The 27,660-nt window shown below is 58.0% G+C and overlaps 1 protein-coding gene across 3 annotated transcripts; it reads left to right on the top strand.

Annotated features, from left to right (window-relative positions):
• The first annotated feature begins 1,339 nt into the window (after positions 1-1,339).
• Positions 1,340-25,491, top strand: ABO (ABO, alpha 1-3-N-acetylgalactosaminyltransferase and alpha 1-3-galactosyltransferase). Of its 3 annotated transcripts, none has more exons than XM_029920002.1 (9): positions 1,340-1,657; positions 7,507-7,579; positions 12,155-12,205; positions 12,543-12,593; positions 12,885-12,944; positions 13,319-13,366; positions 14,045-14,080; positions 15,930-16,058; positions 23,370-25,491. In XM_029920002.1, the coding sequence occupies exons 1-9, from the start codon at positions 1,618-1,620 to the stop codon at positions 24,055-24,057; spliced, it is 1,176 nt and encodes a 391-aa protein (XP_029775862.1). In that variant the 5' UTR covers positions 1,340-1,617; the 3' UTR covers positions 24,058-25,491. The 3 variants fall into 3 exon arrangements, with proteins under 3 accessions (XP_029775862.1, XP_029775861.1, XP_029775860.1); XM_029920001.1 differs by lacking the exon at positions 1,340-1,657 and adding an exon at positions 1,705-2,111 and having other exon boundaries at positions 12,546-12,593; XM_029920000.1 differs by lacking the exon at positions 1,340-1,657 and adding an exon at positions 1,707-2,111.
• Positions 25,492-27,660: the final 2,169 nt, after the last annotated feature.

The raw sequence follows: 27,660 nt of genomic DNA, 5'->3' as shown, positions 1-27,660 counted from the left end.
TCGGCTAAGCGTCTGACTTCAGGTCAAGTCATGATCTCACAGTTCATGAGTTCGAGTCCCGCATCAGGTGAACACGAGCCCCATCTTGAGGGAGCTCTGCCGGTCCCCCTCTCCCTCTCTGGCTCTGCCCTCACTCCCCTGCCCCCCCTCAAAAATAGGTGTGTGATTCAGGGGCATCTAGTCCACTCACACCGCGGTGCTGCCCGCCTCTTCCTCTGCCCTCAGGACACCCTCATCCACCAGGCGCCCCCCCCACCCCCGTCCCCTCCCTGGCCCCTGGCAGCCCACCAGTCCTCTCTCCACAGATTTACTGATTCCGGGCATTTTGTAGAAGTGGAGTGTGGAGTACTGGCCTTCGTGTCTCAGTGCTCTCACTAAGCACGATTTTTGGAGATGCCTGGAATGTGCCATCAATCAGGACGGCGTTCCTTTCTCGTGGCTGAATAATATTCCGTTGCGTGGCCCGGCCACGTTGTTTGTTGGCGGAGCACCGGTGGGCTGCTGCGAACCCGCGGCTATGAAACCTGTGGGCGGGGCTCATCGCAGCATCTGTGCGGGTCCCTGCACCTGAGCAGTGGGCTCGCGGGGTTCCGCCGCGATGCTGCCTTACATTTTGGGGGAACCGCCAAACTGCTCTCCAGCTTCCCCGCTTTCCGTTCCTGCCTGCGGGCTGCGGGCCCCAGTTTCTCCAGTCCTTACCAACACTTGCTGGTTCCCCTGTTTTTGATTCTACCCGTTCCAGCGGGTGTGGGGGTCCTTTCGCTGTGGCTCTGCCCCGCGCTTCCTTGATGGCTGACGGCGTGGGGAGCCTTTGCGCCTGCGCGCTGGCTATTTGTGTGACAACTTTGGAGAAGTGTCTCTGTAAGTCCCGTGTCCCTTTTGAAGTCAGATGTCTTGGGACACCCGGGTGGCTCAGTCGGTGAAGCGTCTGACTTCGGCTCAGGTCAGATCTCACGTTCGGAGGTTCAAGCCCCGCGTTGGGCTCTGTGCTGACAGCTCAGAACCTGGAGCCTGCTTCCGGTTCTGTGTCTCCCTCTCTCTCTGACCCTCCCCTGCTCATGCTCTCTCTTTCTCAAAAATAAATAAAAACATTAAAAAGGTTTTTTTAAAGAGTTCTTTATACAATCTGGATATTAGACCCTTATCAGATGCGATTTGTATTTTAAAATATTATTTTTATATTTTATAAATAATAAAACAATTTTGTTTGCATGGCTAAGCCCCTGTTTAGGCCACTGGCCCGTTTTGAGTTAAGTTTTGTGTAGGCGTGAGGTGGGTGGGGCCGGCCGGCTGGGAGTGGCCTGCGGCGTCCCCTCCCCGCCCTTCCTGGTCCCTCGTCCCTCCCGCGGGGCCAGGTGGGAGCCTACGCGGAGCGTCTGAGCCGGAGGACCGGCCGGGAGCCGGCTGTGCTCCGCTCGCCCTGCCCTGCAGTTCAGTCCTGAGTGGGGCCCCCACGCCCTGGCGTCCCTGCACTGCCGGCGACATCCTCCCGGGGGCTCTCGGGGAAGAGCATCTTCATCCCCGTGTGTGTCAGAAGTCTCTGGGACCTTTCCTCTGGAGAAAACAATAAAGCCCAGCAGGTGTCCAAGCCCCCTGGGCGGCTGGCTGGGGGAGGCGATGCGCCCGGAGCACAGCAGCCCCCCGCGACGCAACGCAGGTGAGGAGAGGCGGAGAGGTCCGGGCGGGGGTGCGGGGTGCGCTGGACACGTGAGCAGGGGCCAAAGCTCCCAGCGCTTGGTGGCCGGGATGCAGATGCAGGCGGTTCTGGCGGCCGCCCATGCAGGCGGGCTTGGCCCGAGTTCAGGGGGACCCGCCAGCTGGGCCCCTCCTCCCGCAATCGGAGGCTGGGACCGCTGGCCACAGGCAGCTGGTTGAAAAGTCCAGGTTTTGTCTTGGGACTGACCTGAGGTGGCCACCCCCTGCCGGGTCTGGTTCCTCCCACCCTGACGGGACAGATGGGCTTGGGCCCAGGCAGGAGCCAGACTTAGCTACCCAGGTTGGTCTGGCTCTGAGCCTGAGGTCTGAGCGGTGCTTACAGCTTCTGCCAGGGCACCTTCCACCTCCTACCCCACTGGCCCGGGGGCGCCTCAGAGGAGTCATGGGCCCCAGAAGTGAGTGGGGAGGAAAAAGGGCTCCGGGACGGGGGCAGGGGCGATGGTGACCCGCATGGGGCTGTGCTGTCTCTGCCAGGCTTCCCAGCCACGGAGCCGGAGGTCGGGGGTGGGGACAGTTGGGTGCTGTGGGGCCAGGGAGGGTCAGGGAGCTGCATTTGCTTATGGGTGTGGGTGTGGGGGAAGCCTTCGGCAATGAGGGTGGGGGCGCCCAGGGAAGAGCGGGCAGGGCACTGGGTGCGGGCAGGGCTCTGAGCGCAGGCAGGGCACTGAGCACGGTGGCCTGAGCCCTGGGAGAAACGCCTGGATTTGCCATGAAGAGCCCCCTGCCCAGCCCTCTGGCCCCGGCGCCCTCCCCCGGGTTCTCTCCTTCCTCTGCTGGTCTGGGTCCCAGAGGTTGGAGCAGGTGGTCAGTGAGGGAGTTTCCTCCGCCTGTGAGGTCGGCTGTGCAGACTCTGAGCTCAGACCCAGCCAGCGCTTGGGGTGGGGGAGCCTGGGCACCCGCTGGGAGGAAGGAGACCAGGAGCAAGGGGCCTGGGAGAGAAAGGGAAGGAAAGAGGAAGCAGGCTGAGGAGGGGGGCCGTCTCCTGTGAGTGCAGGCTGGGTCCCTGAGGTCACTATGCCCAAGTCACAGTGTGGCGGAGTCTAAGGACAGAGGGAAGGAGAGGGGGGAGAGGGGAGAGGACTGGAGAGCCCTGAGGAGGCCCCCCCCCAGCCCAACCTTCACCCCAAGCCTGGCTTGGAGGGTGGGGTCTGCCACATATTTCCCCAGAGGGTGGTCCCTGCGTCTCAGGCCGAGGGAGGGAAGCTGCTGTCTGGCCCTTGGCCCTCCCCTCACCATTTTCGCTGCTGCCTAGAGACAGATCAACACGGCTTGTTCTTGCTTGTCAGTGGAACCGCAGGCCCCGGCCCAGCCCCCAGGGCTGAGCGTCATCGGGGAACCCCAGCCCTGCGGGCGGGGGGAGCGTGGGACACCGGGAGCCCTCAGAACCCCCTCCCCGAGGGGAAGCCGGTGTGCCCTTCCCGGGGACACTGTCAGGTCCACCGGCCCGGAGTGCGCCCGAGGCTGCCCTGTGCCCCCGCTGCCCGTCCCCGATGACCCTGACGGCGAGGACCTGATCCTCTCTGTGCCCATCCCCCAACGCCCGGGACCTGGCACCATTTACTCACCTTCTCACCCCTGGCCCTCTGCAAGGGCCTGGCACACAGTGCGGCCTCCACGAAACTTCCAGAACGGCAAAGCGTGTGCCCAAAGCTGGGATGTGAAAATAAGCTGTGTGAGTCGGATCTCCCGGGTTCCGCCCCCACCCCAGCTGGGGTCGGACCCCAGGCCCTGCAGTCACCCCTTCTTTGACCAGAGGAGGAAGGTAGGCAGCCGGGGGGCCTCCAGGAAGGCTTCCGAGCCCCTGCTCAGCCGTCTCCCCCGAGAGCCGAGGAAGTGGCCCTGGAGAGACCCCGGGAGGGTCCAGGGAGACAGCACACAGCCCTGGATTCCGTCCTGCCTCCTGGGACAGTGGGCCGATGGGGCGGGCGCCTGGGGGGAGGCGCAGAGTGGGAAGGGGCCGGAGGCCCCTCAGCGAGGCGGAAGGAGGGCACCTGTTTTTCCTGAAGAGGAAAGCAGACCAAAGCCGCTTCTCTTCCTGATGTCAACATTCTCTTGTTGGTAGGAGGCAACCAGACTGGGAGCAGGACTCCCTGAAGAAGCCCTGTCCCCAGCTGGCTGGGGGGGGGGGGGCACTGGCGTCCACCGTTTCCTCTCGCCCTGGTTCTGGAGTGTGTCCACTCTCCATGCCCAGAGCAGAGACCCTGTGCAGGCGGAGAGCCGGCGGTGGGGCTGCCGGACCACACGGCCATCCTGTGGACCGTTTCTTCCCCCACCGCCCGCGGCCGCCCCCAGGGCCACACTCCGAAGGTGTGGTGACAGGAAGGTGTGGTGACAGTGTGCTGAAGCGCTGGGTTCAGGGCTGGGAGGAAAGGAATGGGGAGACGCCTCTGATCTCGCAGTGAGTGCGCTCCGGTGCCTGGCCACGACCCGGGACCTGTGCCCTGCCCAGAGGCCTGTTTGGCCGGGAAAGGGCTGACGTGCCTTCATGGGGAGGGTCCCTGAGTGCTTAGGTCTCCACGTCCAAAGGTAGAGGCTGGAGGGTGACAGTCCGTGCTCCGGTGGTGCACGGTGGGGACAGAAGGAAGGCGGGGACCACGCCGCAGCCTCCAGTGTCTGTGTCCCCCAGGAGGAGGCGCAGCGGTGGCGGGACAGGTGTGGCCAGCACACGGACCAAAGGGAGCAGAGTTCAGCGCTGATGGGGCAGGTGGGCTGAGGGCTGAGGAGAGGGCACTGAGGAGGCAGTGACAGAGGGTCCCAGCGGGTGGCCGGGGTGGAGGCTGGGTGAGGAGGGACTGGGAGGAGGGACGGAGGCCCCCGGGAGACAGGATGAGTCATTTTCTACCGGGACGGGAGCTTTGGGAGGGCCCGGGAAGGGAGTGTCCAGGAGAAACAAGAACAGTGCACACTCACTGCGCTGTGCTGTGTCCCCTCATCCACGCCCTGCGCTGATAGCGGCGGGTCTCCAGCTCCCCTGGCTCAGCCCTGCCAGCGCCCTGCGGCGCCCCTGCCGGGCCAGTCTGCACCAGGTACTGGCTTTACTGTGCTGCGGTCACTGGAGCAAGGTTGAACGCCTGCAGTGTGATCTGTCACCTGGGACCCTTTGCCCTTTAAAGCGATCCATGGGGGCGCCTGGGTGGCTCAGTTGGTGGAGCTTCTGACCCTCAGATCATGATCTCGCCGTTCATGGATTCGAACCCCGCTTCAGGCTCTGTGCTCTTCACGGAGCCTGCTTGGGATTCACTCTCTCTCTCTCTCTCTCTCTCTCTCTCTCTCACTCTGTCTCAATAAATAAACATTAAAACAAACAAAGCAAAGAAAAAACAATTCATGAGCGCCTGGCCAGCCTGGACCAGTCCGTGGAGCAAGCGACTCTTGATCTGGAGGCTGTAAATTTGAGCCCCACTTGGGTGTAGAGATGACTTAAAGATAAAAATCTTTAAAAACCAACCAATTCAGTGGTTGCTCTTATTAAATCCCAGGAGCTATTGTTACAGGGACTGGGGGTTTGTGACATGAGTTCCAAACTTAAAAAATTGTTTCTTTGATTCGGTTTGCGGCTGCCTTCCCAACCATGCCTGAAAATTTTATCTTCATCAGGTCATATTTAATTGTCTTCATTTAGGGCTATTAAGAAAAATCTGTGGCCGAACTTAGGGCCTTCCCCTCTCCAAGACTGGAAATGTAGCGTCTCTGTTTCGTTCTGGTTTATTTATGTGTTCACTCTAATTTTATTATTGGGAACGGGCAGTGCAGTTGCGCTGTTTGAAGCTGAAAGTGAGAGGGGGGCGGCGCTGGAGAGGGGACCCCCACTCGCGTCCTGCCGGCTGCCCGCGGCTCTGCGGGGCCTAGGAGTGATTCCTCCTGCAGCCTCGTAGGTGTTGGGGAGCCTTAACAATGCACCCAAGGTGGAGTATTGTTTGTACTGCTCCGTACTTTGCGTTAAGCCCGTGCTCAGAGCGCCCCTATTCTGTCCTGTCCCGGAGCTGCCCGCACCCGGAAGCGGACCCCAGTCCCTGGGGTGAACCCCGGGGGCGTTTCCAGGCTTCTGCTCTTACCAACAAAGCCCTTGGAGTCACAGTCACGTCCCGTGCGGACAGGCGTCTGTAGTGAAACTCCCCAGAACAGGGTTTGCCGGATCTCAGGCTGCGGGGGTCTGACTCCGGGTCAACACTGCCAGACTCCCTCCCCTTCCCACCCCCTGCAGCAGTTCTCTGAGCCTCACCCCTCCCCAGCTACGGCACAGTAAAGAAGAAAATAAAAATGAATTTAAATTGCCTCTAAAGAGAGGGGGCACCTGGCTGCCCGGGTCAGCAGAGCACGTGAGTCTTGATTGCGGCGTCATGAGTTCAAGCCCCACATCTGGCACAGACCCTGCTTAAAAAAAAAAAAAAAAAAAAAGTATTATCCCTAAAGAGAAACATGGTAAGGAGCAAGGTTTGGCGGGTAAAGTTAAGCTCTGGAAGGCCACAAATCATTACTGTCTAAGGTGGGTTTGTTGTTTGTTTGTTTGATGCATCCCCAAGAACCAAGCTTCACTTTCTAGGGGGCGACCTCCCCACCGCCCCGCCCTCCCCCTCCCCGGAGGCGCTGCGTGCTATCGCCCTCTGGTGGTGGGAAATGGCATCTCACTGTGGCTTTTTTTTCCTTTTTTTAACCAGCTTCAGGGATAATTGACATATAGCTCACTACACATATTTAAACTGTGCCTTTAGGCGCGCCTGGGCGGCTCAGTCAGTCAAGGATCCCACTTCAGCTCGGGTCATGATCTCACAGCTTGCGGGGCTGAGCCCCATGTCAGACTCCGTGCTGACAGCTGGGAGCCTGCAGCCTTTCTGGGAGTCTGTCCTCCCTCTCTCTCTGGCCCTCCCCAACTCGCGCTCCCCTCCTTAAAATAAATAAGTAAAAAAACATTAAAAAGATAAAAATAAAACCCTTGCCTAATCCGAGGCCAAAGAAGGTACCCTTACCTTTGCATACTCCTCTGGGATTACATGTTTGCACACACGCCTGGTTTTCACATTTTCACACCCAGAGGAAGCCGACATACGCCTCTTAGACCCAGTGAAAGTCTTTGGTAACCGTGTCTGGGCTGCACCCAGGGGCACATGTGCACGTTTTCCTTTTTTTCTCAGTCCAGCACTTGGGACCTCCCCCCGCCCCCCCCATTTGTGATCCGTGAGGTTCTTGCCTCTGGGACATCGGGCTTGGGCGGCGTAAACCCCAGTGGTCAGAGGCTTGGGGGACGAGGCTCTTTATCAGCGGGGGGCCCTGCGGCACCCAGCGCCTTCAGCTAAGATTTAGCCCACGCGTGCAGTATGGCTTCCATCCGTGCCCTCTCCCGGGGGGCCGCACCCCTGCGGTGAGCTCTCCCGCCATGATGTATTATTGTAGTAACTGTGCTGTGAGCCCCGTGGCATTAGGGCTGGGAGGTGCCCACGGGTGTGGGGTCCCCCAGTGGAGAGGGTTGGGGCGCCCTCCTCTGTCACAGCCCTCCTGGGTCATGTCCTCCACGCTCTGCCAGGGGGGTGACTGCTGCGCCCCACCCCCGTCCTCTGCGGTGTAAAGAGTGGACCCGAGTTCCGGGGGCTTGTCAACAAGGAGGGCCACCAGGGGCTGCGGGGTGAGGCTCAGGAGCCTCCCGAGAGGTGTGGCCCTCCTTCCCGGAGGGCACACAGGAGGGGAGGGCTTCCAGCTGGGGCGCACTGAGCCCCTCGCTTGCCAGGGCCCAGCGTGGGTCCCAACAAGGTGATTCCGAACGTGGCTCCAGTAACGCCGGCTTCGTCTCCGCAGGCCTCTGGGGAAGGAGTGCCAGCCCCCGGCTGTGCGGCCTCCTGCTCGTGGCCGCGTGTCTGGGCTTCTACAGGTAAGAGGGTGGGGACGCCCCGGGACCCCCTTATGGCTAATTTGACTTTAATTCCAGAAACAGTTAGGGTTTGGGCCTCACCCGAGATCCCAGAGAAGGTGTAGTTCCCAACACCTCCGCTCCCATTTCACAGGTGAGAAAGCCGTGGGAACGCGTCGGAAGTTTCCCGTCAGGCCGCCACTTCGCAGGGGTGCGGTCTCCCCGTGCGCTCAGCTCCCATCTCTGAGGATTCCCAGGCATTTGTAGATTCCCCGGGCTGGGGTGAGGGGTGGAGGAGACACCCGTTACGGCACACGGAGCTCACGTCATGCTTCAGACGCATTTATGGAGAACAGATAACACTTTTTTTTTTTTTTTTTACTGCATTTCATTTGTTTTAAACAAACCGTAGGGGCACCTGGGTGGCTCAGTCCGTTAAACGCCCAACTTCGGCTCAGGGCATGATCTCCCAGTTCGTGGGTTCGAGCCCCGCGTCGGGCTCTGTGCTGACAGATCAGAGTTTATGTTTGAAAACAAACATTTTTTTCTCTTAAAAAAAAAAATAGGTTCCAGTGGCTCCCTTCAGTGCCCTGGTTCCTAGTCCACGAGGTGAGGTTGCCCGCAGCCACAACTCTGCGGAGGCTGACGCTGAGACCACAAGGAGCAATTTCACTTAGTGGCTAGCCTTGAGTGCCGTCCGCATTTTCACTGCTGACTTTTGTAAAGTAATTCGTGAGAAGGAGTTTATCCTTCTTGGATATCGATTCCGTGCTGGGCACCGAGCAAAATGCTTGATGGACATTCCTGTCCGTTCTCCCAACAACCTGTAAGGTCTGCATTATTGTCCCCATTTTACACCCGGGGGAGCGGAGGCTCCAGAGGTTAAGGGGAGAGCCGGGTTGTAAGGTCGGAAGTGCAGGATGCAAACCCTTCCAGACCCCCTTCCCAGGCCCCTGGGGTGAGCCGGCCGCCTGGGGCTGCGGTCCGGCCCGTGCGTGTTCTGGAAAGTGGTGCCCCCCCACCGTCGGACACATCGGCACATCCCCCCCCCCCCGCCCCCCGGCAGGCGTTTACCGAGCCTGCTGTTCGGAGGGCAGGGGTGCAGGGATGTCACCGCCAGTGGGACAGCTCCTGGTCCCGAACAGTGTCAGGTGTGGAAGGGGGAGTCGACCGGTGATGGGCTGTCACGAGGTGGACACAGGCTTTCCCGAAGACACCCCTTGATCAGCCGGGGAGACACTTGCCGGGGCTTCGAAGGCCCTCGGGGTCTAAGCCACACGTGAAAACTTGGGACCGTGCTGGGGAGGCGGCTGGAAGAGCCCGGGGGCCCCTGCCCGCAGGGGGACCTCCTGAGCTGCCGTGCTCTCCTGGGGCATGGCGTCCATTTCAGAGCTTGCCTGTGTCCTGCTGCGGGTCTGGGGCTGAGCCGGCTCCTCGGCCTGTCCCTCGGGGCATCCAGGCTCCGCCTGACCTCTGTGCAGCAGCGGAACTTGGTCCTCTGCCAGCTGCCTGTCCCGACGTCTGATTCTTAGAACGTGCCCTCCAATTGCGTGAAAATACTCTTCCTTGTGACATAAGGACCCCAGGGTCCATGACCCCTTCCAGGTCATGCCTTCAGGTATTTGGAGACACCTGTCCCCACGCCCTGCTGCTCTGTGCTGGGACCCAGACACCTGTTACCCCACCCCCCTCCCCGAGGTTTGCAATGTCTGTCACAGCCAGGTGCCCAGTGCGGCGGCCTGATGGGGCGGGGTCTGTGGTCCTGCCTCTTTTCTCCATCTAAAATTTTTTTTTATGTTTTTAATTTATATTTGAGAGACAGAGAGAGACAGCGTGAGCAAGGGAGGGTCAGAGAGAGAGGGAGACAAAGAATCAGAAGCAGGCTCCAGGCTCCGAGCTGTCAACACAGAGCCCGACGCAGGGCTCAAACCTGCAAACCTTGAGATCATGACCTGAGCCGAAGTCGGACACTCAACCGACTGAGCCACCAGGCGCCCCTCTTTTCTCCGTCTAGATGCTGTGGTTCTTTTGGGTGATTCATCCAGCACCCTCGTCCTCCGCATTGGCTCGCGTTTTGATCTCATTTTATCTTCTTTTCTCCCTCATTTCTACACACTTGGGATTGCCTTTTTAATTTTTTTAGACTGATAAATGTTTGGTACCCAAAAACTTCACCTGATTATTAGATTAAGTTTCCTTCTAAAATGTTTATTTATTTTGAGAGAGAGAGAGAGACAGAGAGGAGGGGCAGCGAAGGAGAGAGGGAATCCCAAGCAGGCTCCACTCTGTCAGCACAGTGCCCGCCATGAGGCTCAGACTCATGAACTGTGAGATCATGACCTGAGCGGAAATCAAGTCTGTGCTTGCCCGGCTGAGCCGTCCAGGTGTCCCTTTTTTGCCTCCTCATGTGTTCCTTTCATAAATATTTTTGGGGGGCGCCTGGGGGGCTCCGTCGGCTAAGCGTCTGACTTCGGCCCAGGTCATGATCTTGTAGTTCCTGAGTTCAAGCCCCGTGTCCGGCTCTGTGCTGACAGCTCAGAGCCTGGAGCTGCTTCCGATTCTGTGTCTCCCTCTCTCTCTGCTCATGCACTGTCTCTGTCTCTCTCAAAAATAGAATAAAACATTAAAAAAGTTAAAAAGAAGAAATAAATTTTTTTGTGGATGTAGAATTTTTGCATGTTTTCTTTGAGCGTAACTTACAAATGCACCCTGGCGTGACCACGCCTACGGGAGCACTCCCGGAATGTTCCAAAAGCTCATAATCAGAGCTCTTTCTTCAAATGAACATTTAAGTTTTGAAAGATGAACTCAATGTTCAAGGAGTGATTTGAATGTCTCACCACTTATTTATTTTTAATTCATACAAACGGTGATAATTCCTAGGGCAGAATTCTGCGATGGGCAAAATTACCTTCCAATTTGGCAGAAGGCAAAAGTCCCACGCGGGCACAGCCCAGACTCAGCCCCGGGTGGTCCCGATGCCAGGCCTCAGGGCCCGCCCGCCGGTGCCCGCGTGGGCCCCACCCGCCTGTCCGGTGCGTGGCGCGGAGGGGAGCTTTGAACCCTCCCTCCCTACTGCTTGGTGGGCAGTGGTGTCACCAGGAGGAGTAAACAGAGGGGGTCAAGTCAGGACAGGGAATGCCGTGGATTTTGATGTGGACCATCTGAGTCCGAGGAGCCCTAGGGCGTCCAGGGTCTGACCCCCACTGGGGGTTGCTGTAGCCTGCCAGCCGATGGGGTCACAGGAGGTGCAAGGTCGCGGGCCTGCACGTGGTTCTCCCCGTGGGTCCAGATGGAGACACCCCACCCCTGCTGGCTTCATCGGCTCAGCCGCGTGCACGCACCCGCCCCCCCACGAGCTCCCAAGGCGCCAGCCCGGGTGCCTGGGCACCAAGGTGATTCAGGCGCCATCCCCGCCCCCAAGGGGCCAGTGTGGAGGGCTGAGGAGAGGGGCTCACCGTCTTGCCCAAGTCCCACCCAGGGCGCAGGGGAGGCCACTGCACGGGACACGCAGAAGCTCCACGGGGGAGCCACGGTGGGACTCCATGGGGCGGGGGAGGGCGGGGGGGCCAACGGTGGGACTCCAGCACCGCTTGGCACAACCCCGCCGTCTCCCAAGGGCGGGTGGGGGCTCCGGGCCGGTTCTCGCCGGGTACCGGGGCCACAGGTAAGATCGGAGATCCCCTGCTCTGACGCCTAAGTCCGCGGCACCGGGTCCGCGACCTGCCCTTGGCTTCCGCTCACCTCGTGACAGCGCTGTTGGAGAACGGGGGCGTGGGGGCTCAGTGGGGCGAGCGTCTGGCTTCAGCTCAGGTCGTGATCTCAGTTTGTGAGTTTGACTCCTGCGTGGGGTGAGCTCGAGCCCGCTCCGGCTGAGCCCTGCTGTTCTCTCTCTCTCTGCCCCTCGCTCACTTGCACCTCTCTCTTTCTCTCTCTCTCAAAAAAGAAAAAAAAAGGAAAGAAATAGAAGGGGGCGCCTGCGTGGCTGCATTGGCTGAGTGTTGACTCTTGATTTGGGCTCAGGTCGTGATCCCGGCCGGGTTGTGGGATCAGGCTCCACGCTGAGTGTGGATCCTGCTTGGGATTCTCTCCCGCGCTCTCTCTCTCTCTCTCTCTCTCTCTCTCTCTCCCCCTCTGCCCCTCCCCCCTGCTCCTGCACTCTCTACCTCTAAAGAAAAACAGAGAGAGAGAAATAAAAAGAAAAGCGCATAGAAAGGAGGCAGGACTCTGGGCTTGAGAATGTCCAGGGAGCACCTGGGAATTTGTTAGAAAGAGGGATTTCTAGATTTCTACCCGCCCACGTGCTGCGCCGGGGCCGGCCTCGCACCCAGGCTGGACTCCTCGGGTGAATCGGACACTGGACGCCGGGTCCCAGCGAGCGTGGTTACTGCGGTGACGGGGTTGCGTTACGGCGGTGGGGGGACCCGCAGGGGCGGGGACGGGCCGCAGGGGCTCTGGCTGGGCCCCCGCGTCCAACGGGGGGGGGGGGCGGAAGGGGGGGGCTGCGTGTCTCAGGCTCCACCCCCCCCACCCCCCCCAGCGCGTCGGTCCCGCAGCCCAGAGAGGACTCAGTTCACACTCTTGTTTGTCCCCCAGCAATGTTTTCAGCCTGATTCCCGGAAGGAGGCAGATAGGAGAGTCTCAAAGGTAATGGCGGAGTCTTTGGGTTCGGGGTGGTTCCTTCCTTCCGGAAATAGAAATACATGTATGTACTGAATTGGAGGTAGTTATGACCAGAGACCCTGGGCTCCCAGGGTGACTCTGGGAGGGACAGCGCCCCATGTGGGGGCCGGGGTCCCGCGACGGGAGCCGCCGGGGGAGGGGGCCCAGCCAGGTCGAGGTAAGGTGACAGCTCCCAACCAGGATGGGTCACGAGCCCCAGGGCACAGCCTGACCCCAGCTGTCCTCCCTCTGCCCAGCCAGGGGGCACCGGTTGGATGGATGGGTGGACAGTGGGCTCAGCTAGTGTCACCTTTCTCTCCAGCAGCACCGAGGGCGGCCACCTGCAGGGCCAAGCGGAGGTCCTGCCATTGAGGTAATGGCTTCTGCTCCTTCCTGTTCCCTCACAAAGACGGGCCTTCCTCAGCCCCAGGAGCAACTTCACCCAGGAGCCTGCCGCCGCCCCCCCTCCGCCCTCCCCTCCTCCCTCTTCCCCTCCCCCCTCCTCCCCCCTCCTCCCATCTCTAGGCCTGGCTGGGGTCTTCAGGGATGGGGCGGGTGCACACCTAATCCTTGCCTGGGGCGCCCCCCACCCTTGAGGACTTGGCTCTCTGGCGGCAGTGGCCACTTCTCATGAAGCAAGTCAGTGCAACCTTCCCTCCCTCAGCCCAGACAGCCATGGCGGGGCCCCACAGGGGGTGCTGGAGGAAACGACGACGCAGTGGAGGTGAGGGCTGGGGAGCGGGGCTCCCAGGGCTGAGGGTGAGGGGGGCATCGCCACAGCTCCCCTGGGGGGTTCCAGGACCCACGGGGGCAGCCGCAGCTCCTGCCTCCAGGTCTTTGCTCCTCCCTCCTGCAGGGGGGGGAGTCTCCCGAGGCTGTGGCCACCACCCCCGGGTGGACCTGTGCCCCAAGCTCCCAGGCATGGTCCGCGTGTCCAGGGCTTCCAGGCCCTGCTCAGACCCCTGCTCCACTGCATGCGGGAGCTTACCCACAGGGGCCGTGGTGTGGCTGGTCCCGGAGGAGACCTGGCCGCTGGCACGGGGAGCGCGTCCCCCAGGACCCGGCGCTGGGCTGAGTGCTGTCTGTTTCCCTCCCTAGTGAGAGGGACTGCCCCCCGGACACCTGCAGAGTGCCTGAAGTCCCCAGGTATGGGGGCCCCCTCTTCTGGCGTTTCCGTGCGTCTTTCCAACAAGTCCTTATGAGCCTCCCTGACCCCTTCCTCACCCTTCCACCCAGCCCAGGGCCTGACTGCAGGGAGAAGGGGAGGGGGACGGGGGGGGGGACGGGGGCCAGGAGCGCAGGAGGAGATGTTAGACGGAGGCAGTCACAGGGGGCCTCCGCTTGACCTCCGGCCTGGTGGCTGCTCAGGGTCAGCCCGTGGCGCGCTCAGCCCTGGCTTCTCAGCCCTCAGCTCAGCCGACACTGGGTGGTGTGACCGGGGGAGGGCGTGGGGGCCGGAGGGGGTGGGGGTGGGCACTTCGTCGTTGTGAGGCAGATGCATGTCAGGACTTAAAACACGCACGCACAGAGGAGGGGGATGCGGAGGGAGGCCGAGCCCCTTTCCTCCGCTTGGCTCTTAGCCTCTTCGGTTTGTCACTGGGAAGCACGGGGCCTCCCCGGGGCTGGGTGGGCTCGCAGTCTAGTGAGCAGACAAGTGACTGAGGAAGGAGGGAGGGAGGATTCCTGGTGGGCGGGTGGCCCTGAGGCTGGCGCGGGCCATCTGACAGGGAGGACGGCGCCCTGCAGCTGTGGGCACAGACCACTCGGCTGGAAGACGCCTTGAGATGCGAGTGTCCCCCTCCCTGACCCCTGTCCCCTCTGCAGGATGGTTTACCCCAAGGCCCAGCTCCTCAAGCCTGGGTAAGTGAGTGCGCACCTGCCTCCACCAGCGGCTCCCGGCACCGCGGCCTCAGGTTTTCCTTCCTTTCGCTCATCTCCCTCTCTCCACCTCTCTTTGCCTTTTCTTTCCCTTCTCTCGCCATGGTGGGGGCGGGCGCTAACCCCAGGCCCGGGGAGCATGGAGGTCCACGGAAGGCCTGGAACCCTCTCTTCTCTCTTCCCGGGGACGGAGGACAGGTCTGGGTTGGGTGCCCCGGGTGCTGGCGCCCGTCCCTGTGGCCTCAGACAGGAAGGTCACCCCAAGGCCTTACTTTACAAGAAGGAAACTGAGGCTCAGAGGCCTCCCTCCCAGTGAGGAAGCAGGCAGGGTCGGAGCCCAGGCCTGGAGACCTCTCTGCCGGGGGCGCTAGGAGCGCGCACCATCCATTCTGACAGCAGCACCTGCATCGCCTTGAACCCGTAGGCCCCCGGAGGCCGTGACTTCCCCGGAGTGAGAGGTGCTGTCCCCGGAGGGCAGTCCCACGATCTGAAGCACTCAGGGTCCCCACATCCAAAATACCTAAAAAAACATAGAATCTCTTATTTTAAAAACCAATCACATACTGGAAGGATAAGATCTTGGACGCACCCGGTTCAACAGCGCCCACCAGTCGGTGGCAGCCTCCCCTGGTGGCTTCTGCTCTCGCTCGCCTCCTAGAGCAATTTTAAGTCAAAGTCTCTGTCGGCGCAGCGCACGTGGAGGGGCCAGCTGGCGGGAGCCTGTCCCGGGGTCCCGGAGGTGTGGCGTCGGAGGAGCCGCAGTGAATGGGCACTTGTGACGCAGGACGGGAGGAGAGGAGAGAGGCATCGTGTGGGCTGGGGGTGGAGAAGGGCAGGGAAGGTTCTGCAGGCCTGCCCTGGGCGGGGTGGGGGCTTCGAGATGGGAGGGGGCTGGAGACCAGCTTTGTCCCTAAAGCAAGCTCGTGCTTCCTCTCCTGCCAGCAAACGGGTGGTTTCCCACACGGAGCGTGGCCGCCGCTCCCCCATCGGCAGCCCCACGGGGAATAGGGCTCAGCCCCACGGCCGCCCCCTCCGCATGCCAGTCGCCGGTTCTGGGCTGTCCCCTGGGCTCCTGGCGCGCCGGCTGTAGCCCAGGCCCCACCGGCCCCTCCCCGGGCCCGCAGAGCCCACGACGACCGTCTCCTCTCTAGAGTCTCCGTGTATCACCGAGGTCGTGGGAGCAGCCAGGCCAGGCACCGGGGGCGGCGTGGGGAGGCCGGAGCCTCGTGCCCTCTCCGGGCCCCGCAGTCAGGACGTGGTGGAGACCCCCTCACACCCGAGTCACCATCGGTTCCTGATTCTCCCTCCCAGGCGGACGGGGGCCGGGCCGCAGCGCCACGCTCCTGACCACGGCGTGGGCTTCCCGGTGGCCGTCCCCATCCCCCACCACCCAGGAGCCCACCCGGGTCATCTCATTAAAATGAAAGGTGCTCCATCCCCCAGGGAGTTCCGGGGGGTCAGGAGCCCCGTGTCAGGAACTGGGGTCTTATTCTGGCCAACCCCCTATTTCTGGGAAAGGGACTGTCCAGCAAATTGCTCTCACTGAGGTGCAGCTCCTCCTCGGAAACGGGGTTGGGGGCTTCCCGGAAGGAGTGTCCTGTGGGACCCAGCCCGTGGCAGGTGCCCAGGAGACACGCCACGCCAGGGCAGCGAGGGAGCCGCAGGGCCTGGCTCGGCGCTGAGCGAGTGAGACACAGAGCACCGGCTGGACTCCGGAGGCCCGTCTGCGTCCAGCTCCGCTGCTTCCGGCCTGCGGACTGCCGGACAGGCCCTTCCCTCCCGGCCCGCCTTCCCATGCCTGCTCTAACGCCCTGTGACCTGTCCCCTCCAGGAGGACGGACGTGCTGGTCATGACCCCCTGGTTTGCTCCGGTCATCTGGGAGGGGGTCTTTGACTCTGCCATTCTGGACGCGCAATTCAGGAACGCCACCATTGGACTGACCGTGTTCGCCATCAAAAAGTAAGTAAGAGGTGGCAGCGGGGGGTGGGGGTGGCCACTTGGGTGGCTCAGCTGGTTAGGGGCCTGGCTCTTCGGCTCAGGTCATGATCTCACAGCTCGTGGGTCTGAGCTCTGAGCTGGGCTCTGAGCTGCCAGTGCGGGGCCGTCTTGGGATTCTCTCTCCCTCCCGCTGGCCCCTCCCCTGCTCCTGCTCTCTCTCTCTCTCTCTCTCTCTCTCTCTCTCTCTCTCTCGCAAAATAAATAAAATAAACTTTAAAAAGTAGGTAAGATCTGGACAGCTGTTCGAAGAAGGACACTTGCCCAGGCTAAAGTGGAAGCCGAGCCCCAGGGCGGGGGGCTCTCCTCACTAGGTGTCGGTCTTTGCTAGGGTGGGGTGCTCACCGGGGAGGGGCAGCGCGGGTGGCTTTGTGTGCAGGTGAACCTGTTGGGATTTGCAGGGGCCGCCAGGCGCCAGCAGCTCCACACCCGAGAGCTGTCTGCCCCAGAAGTGCCAGTGCCAACCGACGGCCACTTAGCAGAACCTAGCCCTGTCACCTAAGCCCATGAGCGGGTGCGCACGGGCCCTGATCCATCCCCCAGGGAGGGCGACCGAGGCCTCCTCCTCGGCGGCGCAGGACCCGAGGCCTCCACGTTGCACTTCCGGCTTTGGGGATTGCTTGTTTGATTTGGAAACTGGCCGGAGGCTCAACCCGGCCTCTCCCCCGGGGCGTCCTGGGCACCTTTGCGCAACGCGGGCCTTCCTCTCTCGAACGGCTGCCGCTCTTGCTCCACAGCCGTGTCATCCCTGCCTGAGCCGACCGTTTCGGAGAGTTGGCCCAGGAGGCTCCGTTGCAGGCAACCTTTCATTGCGAAACGTTTCGGTTGTGCGGCCGCATTGCAGGACGTGTCTGCCCGCCACCCGCCTCCCAACAGCGTTGCTCTTTCCTCCCCCCTTCTCGTTTTCCCTGCTTTTACAGGGAGGGACTCACCACGTAGCGCCGTGCACACGTAAAGCACACAACGTAACGACCTGATGTGTGTATCGTGACGCGATCAGGCCAAGATCTCTTCTCGGCAACTTTCAGATCGCAATGCGACCTGTTCGCTGCGGCCGCCACGCCGTGCACGTCATTCGGGGGGCTGGCTAAGCTCACGTCGGGCAGTCTGGGCCTTACTCCCCAGGCCTGCACCGCTTGCCCCCGGTGGCCGCTTATTCTCTGTTTCTATGGACTCAGCTTGTGTTTTCTTTTAAGATCACACAGCATCTGTCTCTGTCTGAGCTACTCCACTTACATAACGGCTTTGAGTCCAACCATGTTGTTGCAAATGGTAGGATTTTTCCTTCCTTCCTCTCCTTCCTCCCCTCCTTCCTTCCTCTCCTTCCTCCCCTCCTTCCTTTCTTCCTTCCTCCCCTCCTTCCTTTCTTCCTTCCTTCCCTTCTTTCTTTCCTTTCTCCCTTTCTTTTTCTTGTGGCTGAGTAATATACCTAACTCACACGTTCTTTACCAGCGCACTGCTGCTGCGTGCTTGGATACTGTCCTGGCTGTTGGGAATCCTGCTGCGGTGAACGGAGGAAGGCAGATACCTCTCTCTTCTCAATACTGATTTAGGGGAGCCTGGGTGGCTCGCTCGGTTGAGTGTCAATCACCTAAAATGATTGGTGGGCGTCGCAGGGCCGTGGGATTGAGCCCTGCATCAGGCTCTGAGCTAAGCATGGAGCCTGCTTCAGGTTCTCTCTCTCTCTCTCTCTCTCTCTCTCTCTGTCTCTCTCTCTCAAAAAAAAAAAAACCTTAGAAAGATACTGGGGGCCTGGGGGGCTCAGTCAGTTGAGTGTCTGACTTTGGCTCAGATCATGATCTCATAGTTTGTGAGTCTGAGCCCCACCTTGGGCTTGCGGCTGTGGGCCTGTCAGCACAAAGCCCCCTGCGGACCCTCTGCCCCTCCCCTGGTTTAATTTCCTACCTTTATCCCTATCCCTATCATCTACCTCTTTCGGCATCCAGAAGTGGGATCGCTGGACCACAGGGCAGTTCTGTGTGACTTCGGAGGGGCCCCCGACTGTTTCCACAGCAGCTGTGCCAGTTTGCGACCCTCCGACAGGGCACAAGTGTTCCCTGTCCCCTGCATGCGCTCGGACACGTGTACGTCTTGTGTTCCTGAGACCAGCTGTCTAACAGACGTGGAGGGCGCCTCATTTGGGTTTGATTTGTGGTTCTGGGATGATGAGTAATGTGGAGCTCCTTTTCCTGTACCCGTTGGCCATTCGAACATTTTCTTTGGTCTGATTTCAATCTTCTTAGATTTGCTGAGGTTCGTTTTGTGGCCTAACATATGGCTAGGAAATGTTCCATGGGCCCTTGAGAAGAACATATATTCTGCTGTGATTAGATTGGATGTTCTATGTATGTCTCTTAGGTCCATTTGGTCTGTAGTCTTGCTCAAATATGCTGTTTCCTTACCGATTCTCTGTCTACATGATCTATCCATTTTTGAGAGTGGGTTATTAAAGTGAGCAATCAATATTACATTGCTGTTTGTTTCTCCTTTTAGTTGGGTTAGTATTTGCTTTATGTGTTTAAGTGCTCTGATGTTGTTGGGTGCGTAAATGTTTACAACTGTTATAGCTTCTTAATGGGTTGACTCCTTTATCATTAAAGAAGAACCTTCTTTGTCTCCTTTGATCATTTTTAGCTTAAAGCCTACTTTGTGTGACATAAGCATAGCTTCCCCTCTTTCTTTCCGTCAGTGTTTGCTTGAAGTATCTTTTTCTCTTCCTTCTCTCTTGGTCTCTGTCTCTAAAGCTAGAGTGGGTCTCTTCTAGGCAGACTATTGTTGGATCTTTGAAAAACTTTTTTTAATCCATGTAGCCATTCAACTTCTTTTGAGTGGAGAATCCTTGTACCTTTTAAAAAACGTCTCAAGTAATTCTTGAAAGGTCAGGACTTCCTGTGCCATTTTGTTCATTGTTTTCTGACTGTTTGAGGACTCTCTGTTGTTTGCCTCCTCTCTTGCTGCCTTCTTTTGTGGCTGGATGACTTCATCATGACCTCTGATTCCTTCACTCCTCTTAGTGATGGATCCACTACAGGTTTTCCCTCTGCAGGAAGTAAGGCTTACATAGAACGGTATCTGTTTATAACAGCCTCTTTTACGCTGATAACAATTTAATTTCAATAGCTTATACAAACGATACTGTTACGGGGCGCCTGGGGGGCTCAGTCAGTTGAGCAACCACCTTTGGCTCAGGTCATGATCTCATGGTTTGTGGGTTCGAGCCCCGCGTCGGGCTCTGTGCTGACAGCTAGCTCAGAGGCTGGAGCCTGCTTCTGATTCTGTACCTCCCTCTCTCTCTGACCCTCCCCTGCTAGCGCTGTCTCTCTCTGTCTCTCAAAAATAAATAAAAAACATAAAAAACAAACAAAAAACCCCAATACTTTTACTTCTCTCTCTCACACACACACACATTTTAGGTGATTGATGCTACAATTTACATATTTTTAAATATTGTTTGCATAAATAAATTATTGTAGTTGTGGTTAGTTTTTATGTTTGTTTTTAACTCTTAGAGTTGTATGTGATTTATGCACTGCCATTACATCAGACAATCTGACTTAATGTTTGCCCTGACCAGTGGATTTTATAAATATATTAACATATTCTTATAACATTAGTCAGCATCTGCTCCCTCCTGCCCTGAAGCATTTCCTGCAAGGCGGGTCTCATGCTGATGAAGCCCCTTAACTTTTGTTGGGAACCGGGTTATCTCCCCCTCGTTTCGAAAGTCAGCTTTGCTGGGTGTAGCATTCTTTCAGTGAATGTATCACCCGCCTCTCTCTCCGTCTGCAGTCTCTGCTGTGAGATCTATCCAGAGGCTTCTGAGAGGGGGTTACCTCGTACGTGATGACTTGCTTTTCTCTTGCTGCTTTGAAAATTCTCTCCTTGTTTGACGTTTTTTTTTCAAGTTTCTTCCTTCCTCCCCCCTCCCCCCTCCCTCCTTCTCTTCCTTTCTTCTTTCCTTTCCTTCTTTCTTTCTTTCTTTCTTTCCTTCCTTCCTTCCTTCCTTCCTTTCTTTCTTTTCTTTCTGTCTCTCTTTCTTTCTAAGTAATCTTTACACCCAGCATGCGGCCCTGAGATCAAGAGTCACATGCTTTTCCAATTTTCCAGGCACCCTCCTTATCTTTGACTTTTGACAACGTGATTATAATGCGTCTCTCGGTAGCCCTTTTCAGGTTCAAACTATTTGGGGGCCTTTGGGCCTCACGAATCTACATCTCCGTGTCTCTCGTTTGGGAAATTTCTAGCCAATATTGTTCTAAGTATATTTCCCGTCTATTTCCCTTGTTCTCCTTCCTCTGGGATTCCCATATTGCATCTATTATTTCTTTTTACGGTTTCCCATGAGTCCGTGCGCTTCACAATTAGCATTTTATTGTACTTGCCTGATCACTGGTCTGCTCATCTGGCCATCCTTCTGTCTGTCTCTCCACTCCTATCGCTTACGCTGTGTGTGAGGGTAAATCTGGGGTGTCAGCACAGGCCCCGCATACTTCTCTCTGCACACCGTCCCCTCGAGTCTGGGATGCGCTTGTGGTTTTTCTTCTTCCCGGGTGAGATGTGCAGACACAGAAGCTTCTGGCAAATGTTTTGTCCGATACATAGATGTCTAACCAGAATTCTCCTTACACAACATCCCCTCCTGCCCCTCCTGGTCGACGCCTCCCCCCGCACCCTCTCCTGCACCATCACCTGCCCTGATTCCTTCCTCCTCTAAGATGATTTCTACCTACTGGAATCATAACGTAGCTCCTGTTTTGTGTTGTCTTTTCTCATTATTTTGAAATTTATCTGTGATTTTGCATGAATCGGTAGCTCTTTTTTGCGGCTTAGCATTCCATCTGATGGGCATACTATAGTTGGCTAATACATTTTCCTTTTGATGGACGCCTGTTTCCAGGGTTTCGATAGGATGAGTAAATACGAATTATGTTGGACAAATCGTTGTAGACATACAATCTGGTTTTTTTAAGTGTTTTTTAATTCTTTATTTTATTTTAAGAGACAGCAAAGAGCAAGCAGGGGAGGGGCAGAGAGAGAGGGAGACACAGAATCAGAAGCAGGCTCCAGGCTCTGAGCTGTCAGCACAGAGCCCGACGCGGGGCTCGAACCCACGGACTGTGAGATCATGACCTGAGCTGAAGTCGGATGCTTTACCGACTGAGCCCCCCAGGCGCCCCCAATCTGTTTTTTCTTGATTGAACATCCAGGAGTAGACTTGCTCAGTCTTAGGTTAGAGACGTGTTTACTTTTGTAAAGAAAAGCTCCACCATTTTTCTGATCTTACACCCCCACTCACAATATATGCCAATTCCGGTCGCTCCACAAGCCCACCGGCGTCTGGTGATGTGAGTTGCCGGTAAACGTTTATACTTGGGTCTTTATACTCAGATGTGAGTGGGACTGGGGCGTAGAGCCCTAGAAGTAGAATTGGGGGAAGACTACACATTGAAAGTTTGGATGTATTTTCTCCTCTGAAAGGGTTATAAAAATGGATATTTTCACTAGTGGTAAATGAGAGTTTCTACTTTCCCTCACGCTCAGCCACACTGACGTGTCCCCTTACTCAGCTGTTAAATAAGATCTTTATTGGGGCACCTGGGGGCTCATGCGGTAAAGCGGCCATTTTCAGCTCAGGTCATGATCTCACCGTCCGTGGGTTCGAGCCCCACGTCGGGCTCTGTGCTGACAGCTCGGAGCCTGGAGCCTGCTTCAGATTCTGAGTCTCCCTCTCTCTCTGCCCCTCCCCTGCTCGCTCTCTGTCTCTCTGTCTCTCAAAAATAAATAAGCATTAAAAAATTTTTTTAAAAACATGTTTTTAAAAATACGTGTTTTTTAAATGTGTGTTTACAAAACACAGTTATTATGTGTGGACCACAGGGGTAAGGTAGTTACCAGAGCAGACAAAGGCCCCACTTTCATGGAGCTGTGTTCTCAATGGAAAGAATGAGTAAAGACAGAAAAGACAGAGGAAGAAGTAAAACACAAATATGAAACATGTCAAGTGGTGATATGGGCTCTAAAAAAAATACTTCTGGTTGGGCAAGGGGTGGAGAGGGACGTGTCTTCATATTTATTTGTGTATTTATTTGCTCTTTTTTGTATCGGGTTATGATTTCACATCGTAAAGTGCACGCCCGTTCAGGGCACCGCTGCCGTGCCTTCCGCGCCCGTGCGTCCGCAGTGATGCCCGCGGGGAGAGCCGAGCGGCGTGTGCCCCGGCTCTGGGCTGTAGTCGAGGGAGGGAAGGCAGTCTCGGGGTGAGCACTGCAGGGAACCGCATCCTAGCCCCAGGGAATCGCCGGGTGAGGGCCCAGCGGAGCGCGCCTGGCCTGTGTCCCCAACATCGAGCTGCCAGCCTGCCCGACCAAAGGTAAAGGAGGAGAGCAGGTTGGAGGCGGGTCTTGTAGGATCTGGAGGACTTTCTGGCTTTTTTGCTTAAAGACAAGAAGCCATTGGAGGGTCGGGAGTCGGGAGAAAGCCATCATTTGGACATTATCTATCATTTGAATTTTTGCCAGCCTGTGGACTAAGAAAATCCCTTGCCGTTGAGACATCTGCTCCACCGCGGCGCAGTCTGAGCCCCCCTTTCACGACCCCGTTGAGGTACCCGGTCTCCAGCTGGGAGATTGGCTGGGGTTGTTATTTTTATCTTCTGATTTTTAAAATGTTTTTTTTAATTTTTATTTTTGAGAGAGAGAGAGAGAGAGAGAGAGCATGAGCAGGGGAGGGTTGGAGAGAGAGAGAGAGACACAGAATCTGAAGCAGGCTCCAGACTCTGAGCGAGCTGTGAGCAGAGAGCCCGACACGGGGCTCGAACCCACGAACCGTGAGATCAAGACCTGAGCCGAAGCCGGAAGCCGGACGCTCAACCGACTGAGCCCCCCAGGCGCCCCTCTTCTGATTTTTAATCGTGGCAAAATGCACAGAGCAGTGACCATCTGAACTGTTTGTAAGTGCGCCGCGCAGTGGTGTTCAGCGTTCCCACTGTCGGGGACCGTCTCCACCATCCAGCCTCAGAACCGTTCTCATCCTGCGCGGGTGCGACCCCCGCTTCCCCTCCCCCAGCCCCTGGCGGCTGCCATGCTGCGCCTGGTTCTCTGAGCTGGCCTCTTCCAGACACCTGCCTCAGGGGACTGACTTGCAGTCGGCGTAGGTCCCCAGCGTGACGGCCTCACAGTGTGGCCGCGGTGATACGCTGATTCTGCCTAAGTCTGCTTCCCTCCCGCTGTCCGACCCTGTCTAACGCCCGCTGTCCCCTGGCTGCTGTCGTCTTAGGTACGTGGTCTTCCTGGAGCTGTTCCTGCGGACGGCGGAGAAGCACTTCATGCTGGGACACAGGGTCACCTACTACGTCTTCACCGACCGGCCGAGCGACGTGCCCCGCGTGCCCCTCGGGGAGGGGAGGCGGCTGGTGGTCCTGGAGGTCCGCAGCTACTCCCGCTGGCAGGACGTGTCCATGCGCCGCATGGAGGTGATCAGCGCCTTCTCCCGGCGGCGCTTCCTCCGCGAGGTGGACTACCTGGTGTGCGTGGACGTGGACATGGCGTTCCGCGACCGCGTGGGCGCCGAGATCCTGGCCCCGCTCTTCGGCACGCTGCACCCCGGCTTCTACGCGGCGGCCCGCAGCGCCTTCACCTACGAGCGCCGCCCGCGGTCCCGGGCGCACATCCCCGCTGACGAGGGCGACTTTTACTACGCGGGGGGCTTCTTCGGGGGCTCGGTGGCCGAGGTCCTGCGGCTCGCCTCGGCCTGTCAGCAGGCGATGGCGGCCGACCGGGCGGACGGCATCGAGGCCGTGTGGCACGACGAGAGCCACCTGAACAGGTACCTGCTCTACCGCAAGCCCGCCAAGGTGCTGTCCCCGGAGTACCTGTGGGACGAGCACATGCTGCGGAGGCCGCCCTTCCTCAGGAAGCTGCGCTTCGTGGCCGTGCCCAAGGACCACGCGGCCATCCGCCACTGACGCCGCCGGGCGCTCTTCCTCTGGCCAAGGGGCGCCCGAACTGTGCCTCAGTTTCTTCTTCCGGAGAGACCCCTCCGCCCACCAAGCGCCCCGCTCCGGGTTTTCATCTCTCCCGGATCCCGCCTTGTGTCTGAGCTCCGCCCTTCGTGGTGCCAGCCAGGCCCCGCCCCCAGCAAGGTCCCCCGGCGCCTGCTCTGCGGCTCTGAAAGCACCCAGCCTGTTCCCTTGTTACACCTGCCGGCCTGCCCACATTTCCAGCCGGTCTTGCCCAGTGCCGTGTGGGCTCCTGAGCCCAGAGGCTGCGATTTCTCCACCTTTGTCTCCGTCAGTTCCCGCCACAGGGCCTTGTGCCCGGAGACCCCCAAAACACGTTCACATTTGAGTTTAGTGACCCGTAAAAACCTGGCACACAGTGGGAGCAGCCCGGCCGGGGACACTTTGGGGGTCTGGTCTGGGTGGGTCGGGGGCTTGTGGCTTTGGGTGGGCGGTCTCTTTCTTCTAGGATTTCTGGCAGTTTGTTACATGTTTCTGGTCTTAGTACTTTTCTCCGACACACGTTAAAAACGCCTGCTTCCAGTTTTTTATGTTGCCACTTCAACTCCTTCAAGGTAGGCAAATTTAAGAGATCGCCCCTGCTTCAAAATCATGAAGGTAGTCCCTTCCGTGAGCTTCCGAAGGCGGTTTTCGCCTCACGCTTCAGACGTTAATCTACCGAAAGTGACTTGTGTGTGCTTTCAGTGTGAGCGTTGGATTTAGTTTTGCTTTCTCTGGATAACCATTCCCCGAGCACTGCTTCTGGATCACATGCTTGAAAACCTACCGGAAAGTTCTTTTCCCGGACGTGCAGTCTCATTGGCCTCATTCTGTCAGCTGTCCTGTGCCCGGGTCCTTTGGGGCTCTCTATTCTGTTCCATTTGCCGCGGTTTGGGCGTGGTGGGGTCTGGAGACGTCTTTGGTGCTGAAAGGTATTTTATTAAAGTGCAGGAGCAGGGCCCGTGGGCAGACGAGCCGCACCGAGGTCGTGAGGAGTGACTGGTTAGATACTGTGGAGTTGGGGGAGGTCGAGGCAAGAGGGAGGGCCCCAGAAAGACTTTCCCAGGCCACCTCGGACCCGTAGGACACCTGAGGCCTGGCTAGCGTCACGCCAAGGCTGCCTCTCCTGTGGTAAGGCGGTAGCGAGCTCCCGGAGGCATGTGCTGCTCTGCCTGCTTCCGGAAGCTGCAGGATAGAAGGAAACTTACTGCTCCTTGCACTTCCCTCTGGCCTGTGCCCCCACGTCGCTGCAGGGGGGGGGGTGCTGGGGCTCCAGGAAACTGAGTCTGTGAGTTTCTGGAGGTTAAGCTGTTGAGAAGATTACCTTTTTCAGGCGCCCGGGGGGCTCAGGTCAGTCAACCTTCTGACTTCAGCTCAGGTTATGGTCTCACAGTTCGTGGGTTCGAGCTCTGCGTTGGCTCCACACGGACAGTGCGGAGCCTGCTTGAGCTTCTCTCCCCCTCTCCCTGCCCCTCCCGCACACGCTTGCTCTCTCACTCTCAAAAATAAATAACAAGCATTAAAAAATTGCCTTCTTCTTCTACTTTATGAAGACATTTATGAACTGATCGTGGCCGCGACCTCTATCAGTTAACCTGTGGTTTTCCCCTCTCCTTTGTTCTTGGGCAGCCAGGAGAGCCTGAGGCCCGTCAAAGCCACCCACCCGGGGGTGGGTAGGGTCGCTTGCGGGGTGTCGGCTTGCCTGGTGCTGCCTCGTCACGTCGGCCTGTTGGTCCGTCCCTGCGGCGCTCACACCCCATCTTACCTATTATCGGCTGCAGACAGATCTTGGGATCTGGTGGCCAGTCCTTGTTTGATTGCCCTTGGCCCCGGGGCTGCCGCATTTCCCTCTGACTTCATATCTGTCGCGTTGCCCGGCGGAGCCTGCTGGGGCTTTCATCGGAACTGGGTTAGAAACGTCTTGTCAGCATTGGGGATCCACCCTGTGAGCGAGCTCTCCGGCTCCTTAGTCCTTCTTCAGTCTTTCAACAGAACGTCATCGTCTCCGTCAAGGTCTTGTGAGTCTTTTTCTCCAAGACTTACAGTTAGGTGCCAGGTTCCCCCCCGCCAACATTTTATTTTTTAAAACTTAAAACACACCAAAAACCTTGTTAAAGAGTCACACAGCAAACACTCGGACCTGCCACGGAGAGTCTACCGCGACCCTTGGGCCGCGGGCCTCCAGCTGCCTCCATTGTGGCCTCAGACGTTCCGTTCCGTTCCGGCTTCCAGCTGGACTCTGGGCTCAGGCGGAAGACCCCGAGGACAAAGCTTCCCTGCCCCGGACCGAAAGGGGCGCCTCCAGCCAGCAAGACCCTGCTTGTCCGTGGCTCCAGGGACGAGCGCGGTCGGACGTCCCCGCCCCCCTGCCCGGACCCGCCCCTCGCCCCACACTTTGCTTCGCAGGCCTGCGGCTGTCACCCGCTCTCTGGACGCCGGCCCCAGTCCACGCTCCCCGGCGCTGGCCTCGCCGAAGGAAGGAACGTTCCCGTCCCACGGCCATCTCATTTCTCTGCCTTTGGGTTTTGTCAGCGCGAGTGGCCCGACCTGGTCAGTTTGGGACCCGCAGAGCCAGGAGCTCTTGGCCGTCATATGTCACCCATCCACGCCCCCTTCCAGCCATCGATTCAGTTACATTTTTGTTTGCATTTAAAAACAACGTGCAGGGGGCGCCTGGGTGGCTCGGTGGGTTAAGCATCTGATTTCAGGTCATGATCTCATGGCTCGTGGGTTTGAGCCCCGCATCGGGCTCTGTGCTGTCAGCTCGGAGACGGCTTCGGATCCTCTGTCTCCCTCTCTCTACACACACTCTCTCCCCCTTTCACACACACTCTCTCTCCCCCTCAACATAAAAAAAAAATATTATTAACAAACAAACAAATTAAAACAACTTGCAGGGGCGCTGGGTGCCTCAGTGGGTTGAGCATCAACTCTGGATTTGCACTCAGGTCATGACCTCACCATTTGTGAGATGGAGCCCCGGGTCGGGCTCTGCACTGACAGCACAGAGCCTGCTTGGGATTCTCTTTCTCCCTCTCTCTGCCCTTCCCTTGCTCTCTCTCTCTCTCTCTTTCTCTCAAAAATAAACATTAGGGGCGCCTGGGTGACTCAGTTGTTGAGTGTCGGACTTCGGCTCGGGTCATGATCTCGTGGTCCATGAGGTTGAGCCTCGTGTCGGGCTCTGTGCTGACAGCTCGGAGCCTGGAGCTGCTTCGGATTCTGTGTCTCCCTCTCTCTCTGCCCCTCCCCTGCTCGCATACGGTCTCTCTCTCTCTCTCAAAAGTAAGCAAACAATAAAAAAGTCTTTTTAAAAGAAAAGCAAAAAATAATAAACATTAAAAAAATAAAACTTGCAGATTTCAGGGTCCAGCATTTCAAACACTCAGGTGTACGTGCTACACACCAGAGCGCAGTCTTGCCCTGGAGTTCGTCTTGAGGGTAAAACTTACATATGGTGAAGATATTAACCTGCCGTTTGGTGAGCTTGACGCGTGCCCACTCCTGCGTGTCACCCGCTCGACTGAAATGTGCCGTCGGTGTCACTCCAGAACCTTCCCTTCCCGTCGGTTC

This window comes from Suricata suricatta, chromosome 13 (assembly GCF_006229205.1).
Source record: "Suricata suricatta isolate VVHF042 chromosome 13, meerkat_22Aug2017_6uvM2_HiC, whole genome shotgun sequence".
NCBI lineage: Eukaryota > Metazoa > Chordata > Mammalia > Carnivora > Herpestidae > Suricata > Suricata suricatta.
Note: the sequence above shows the minus strand (reverse complement) of the source record. Positions and strands in the feature narration are given on the sequence as shown.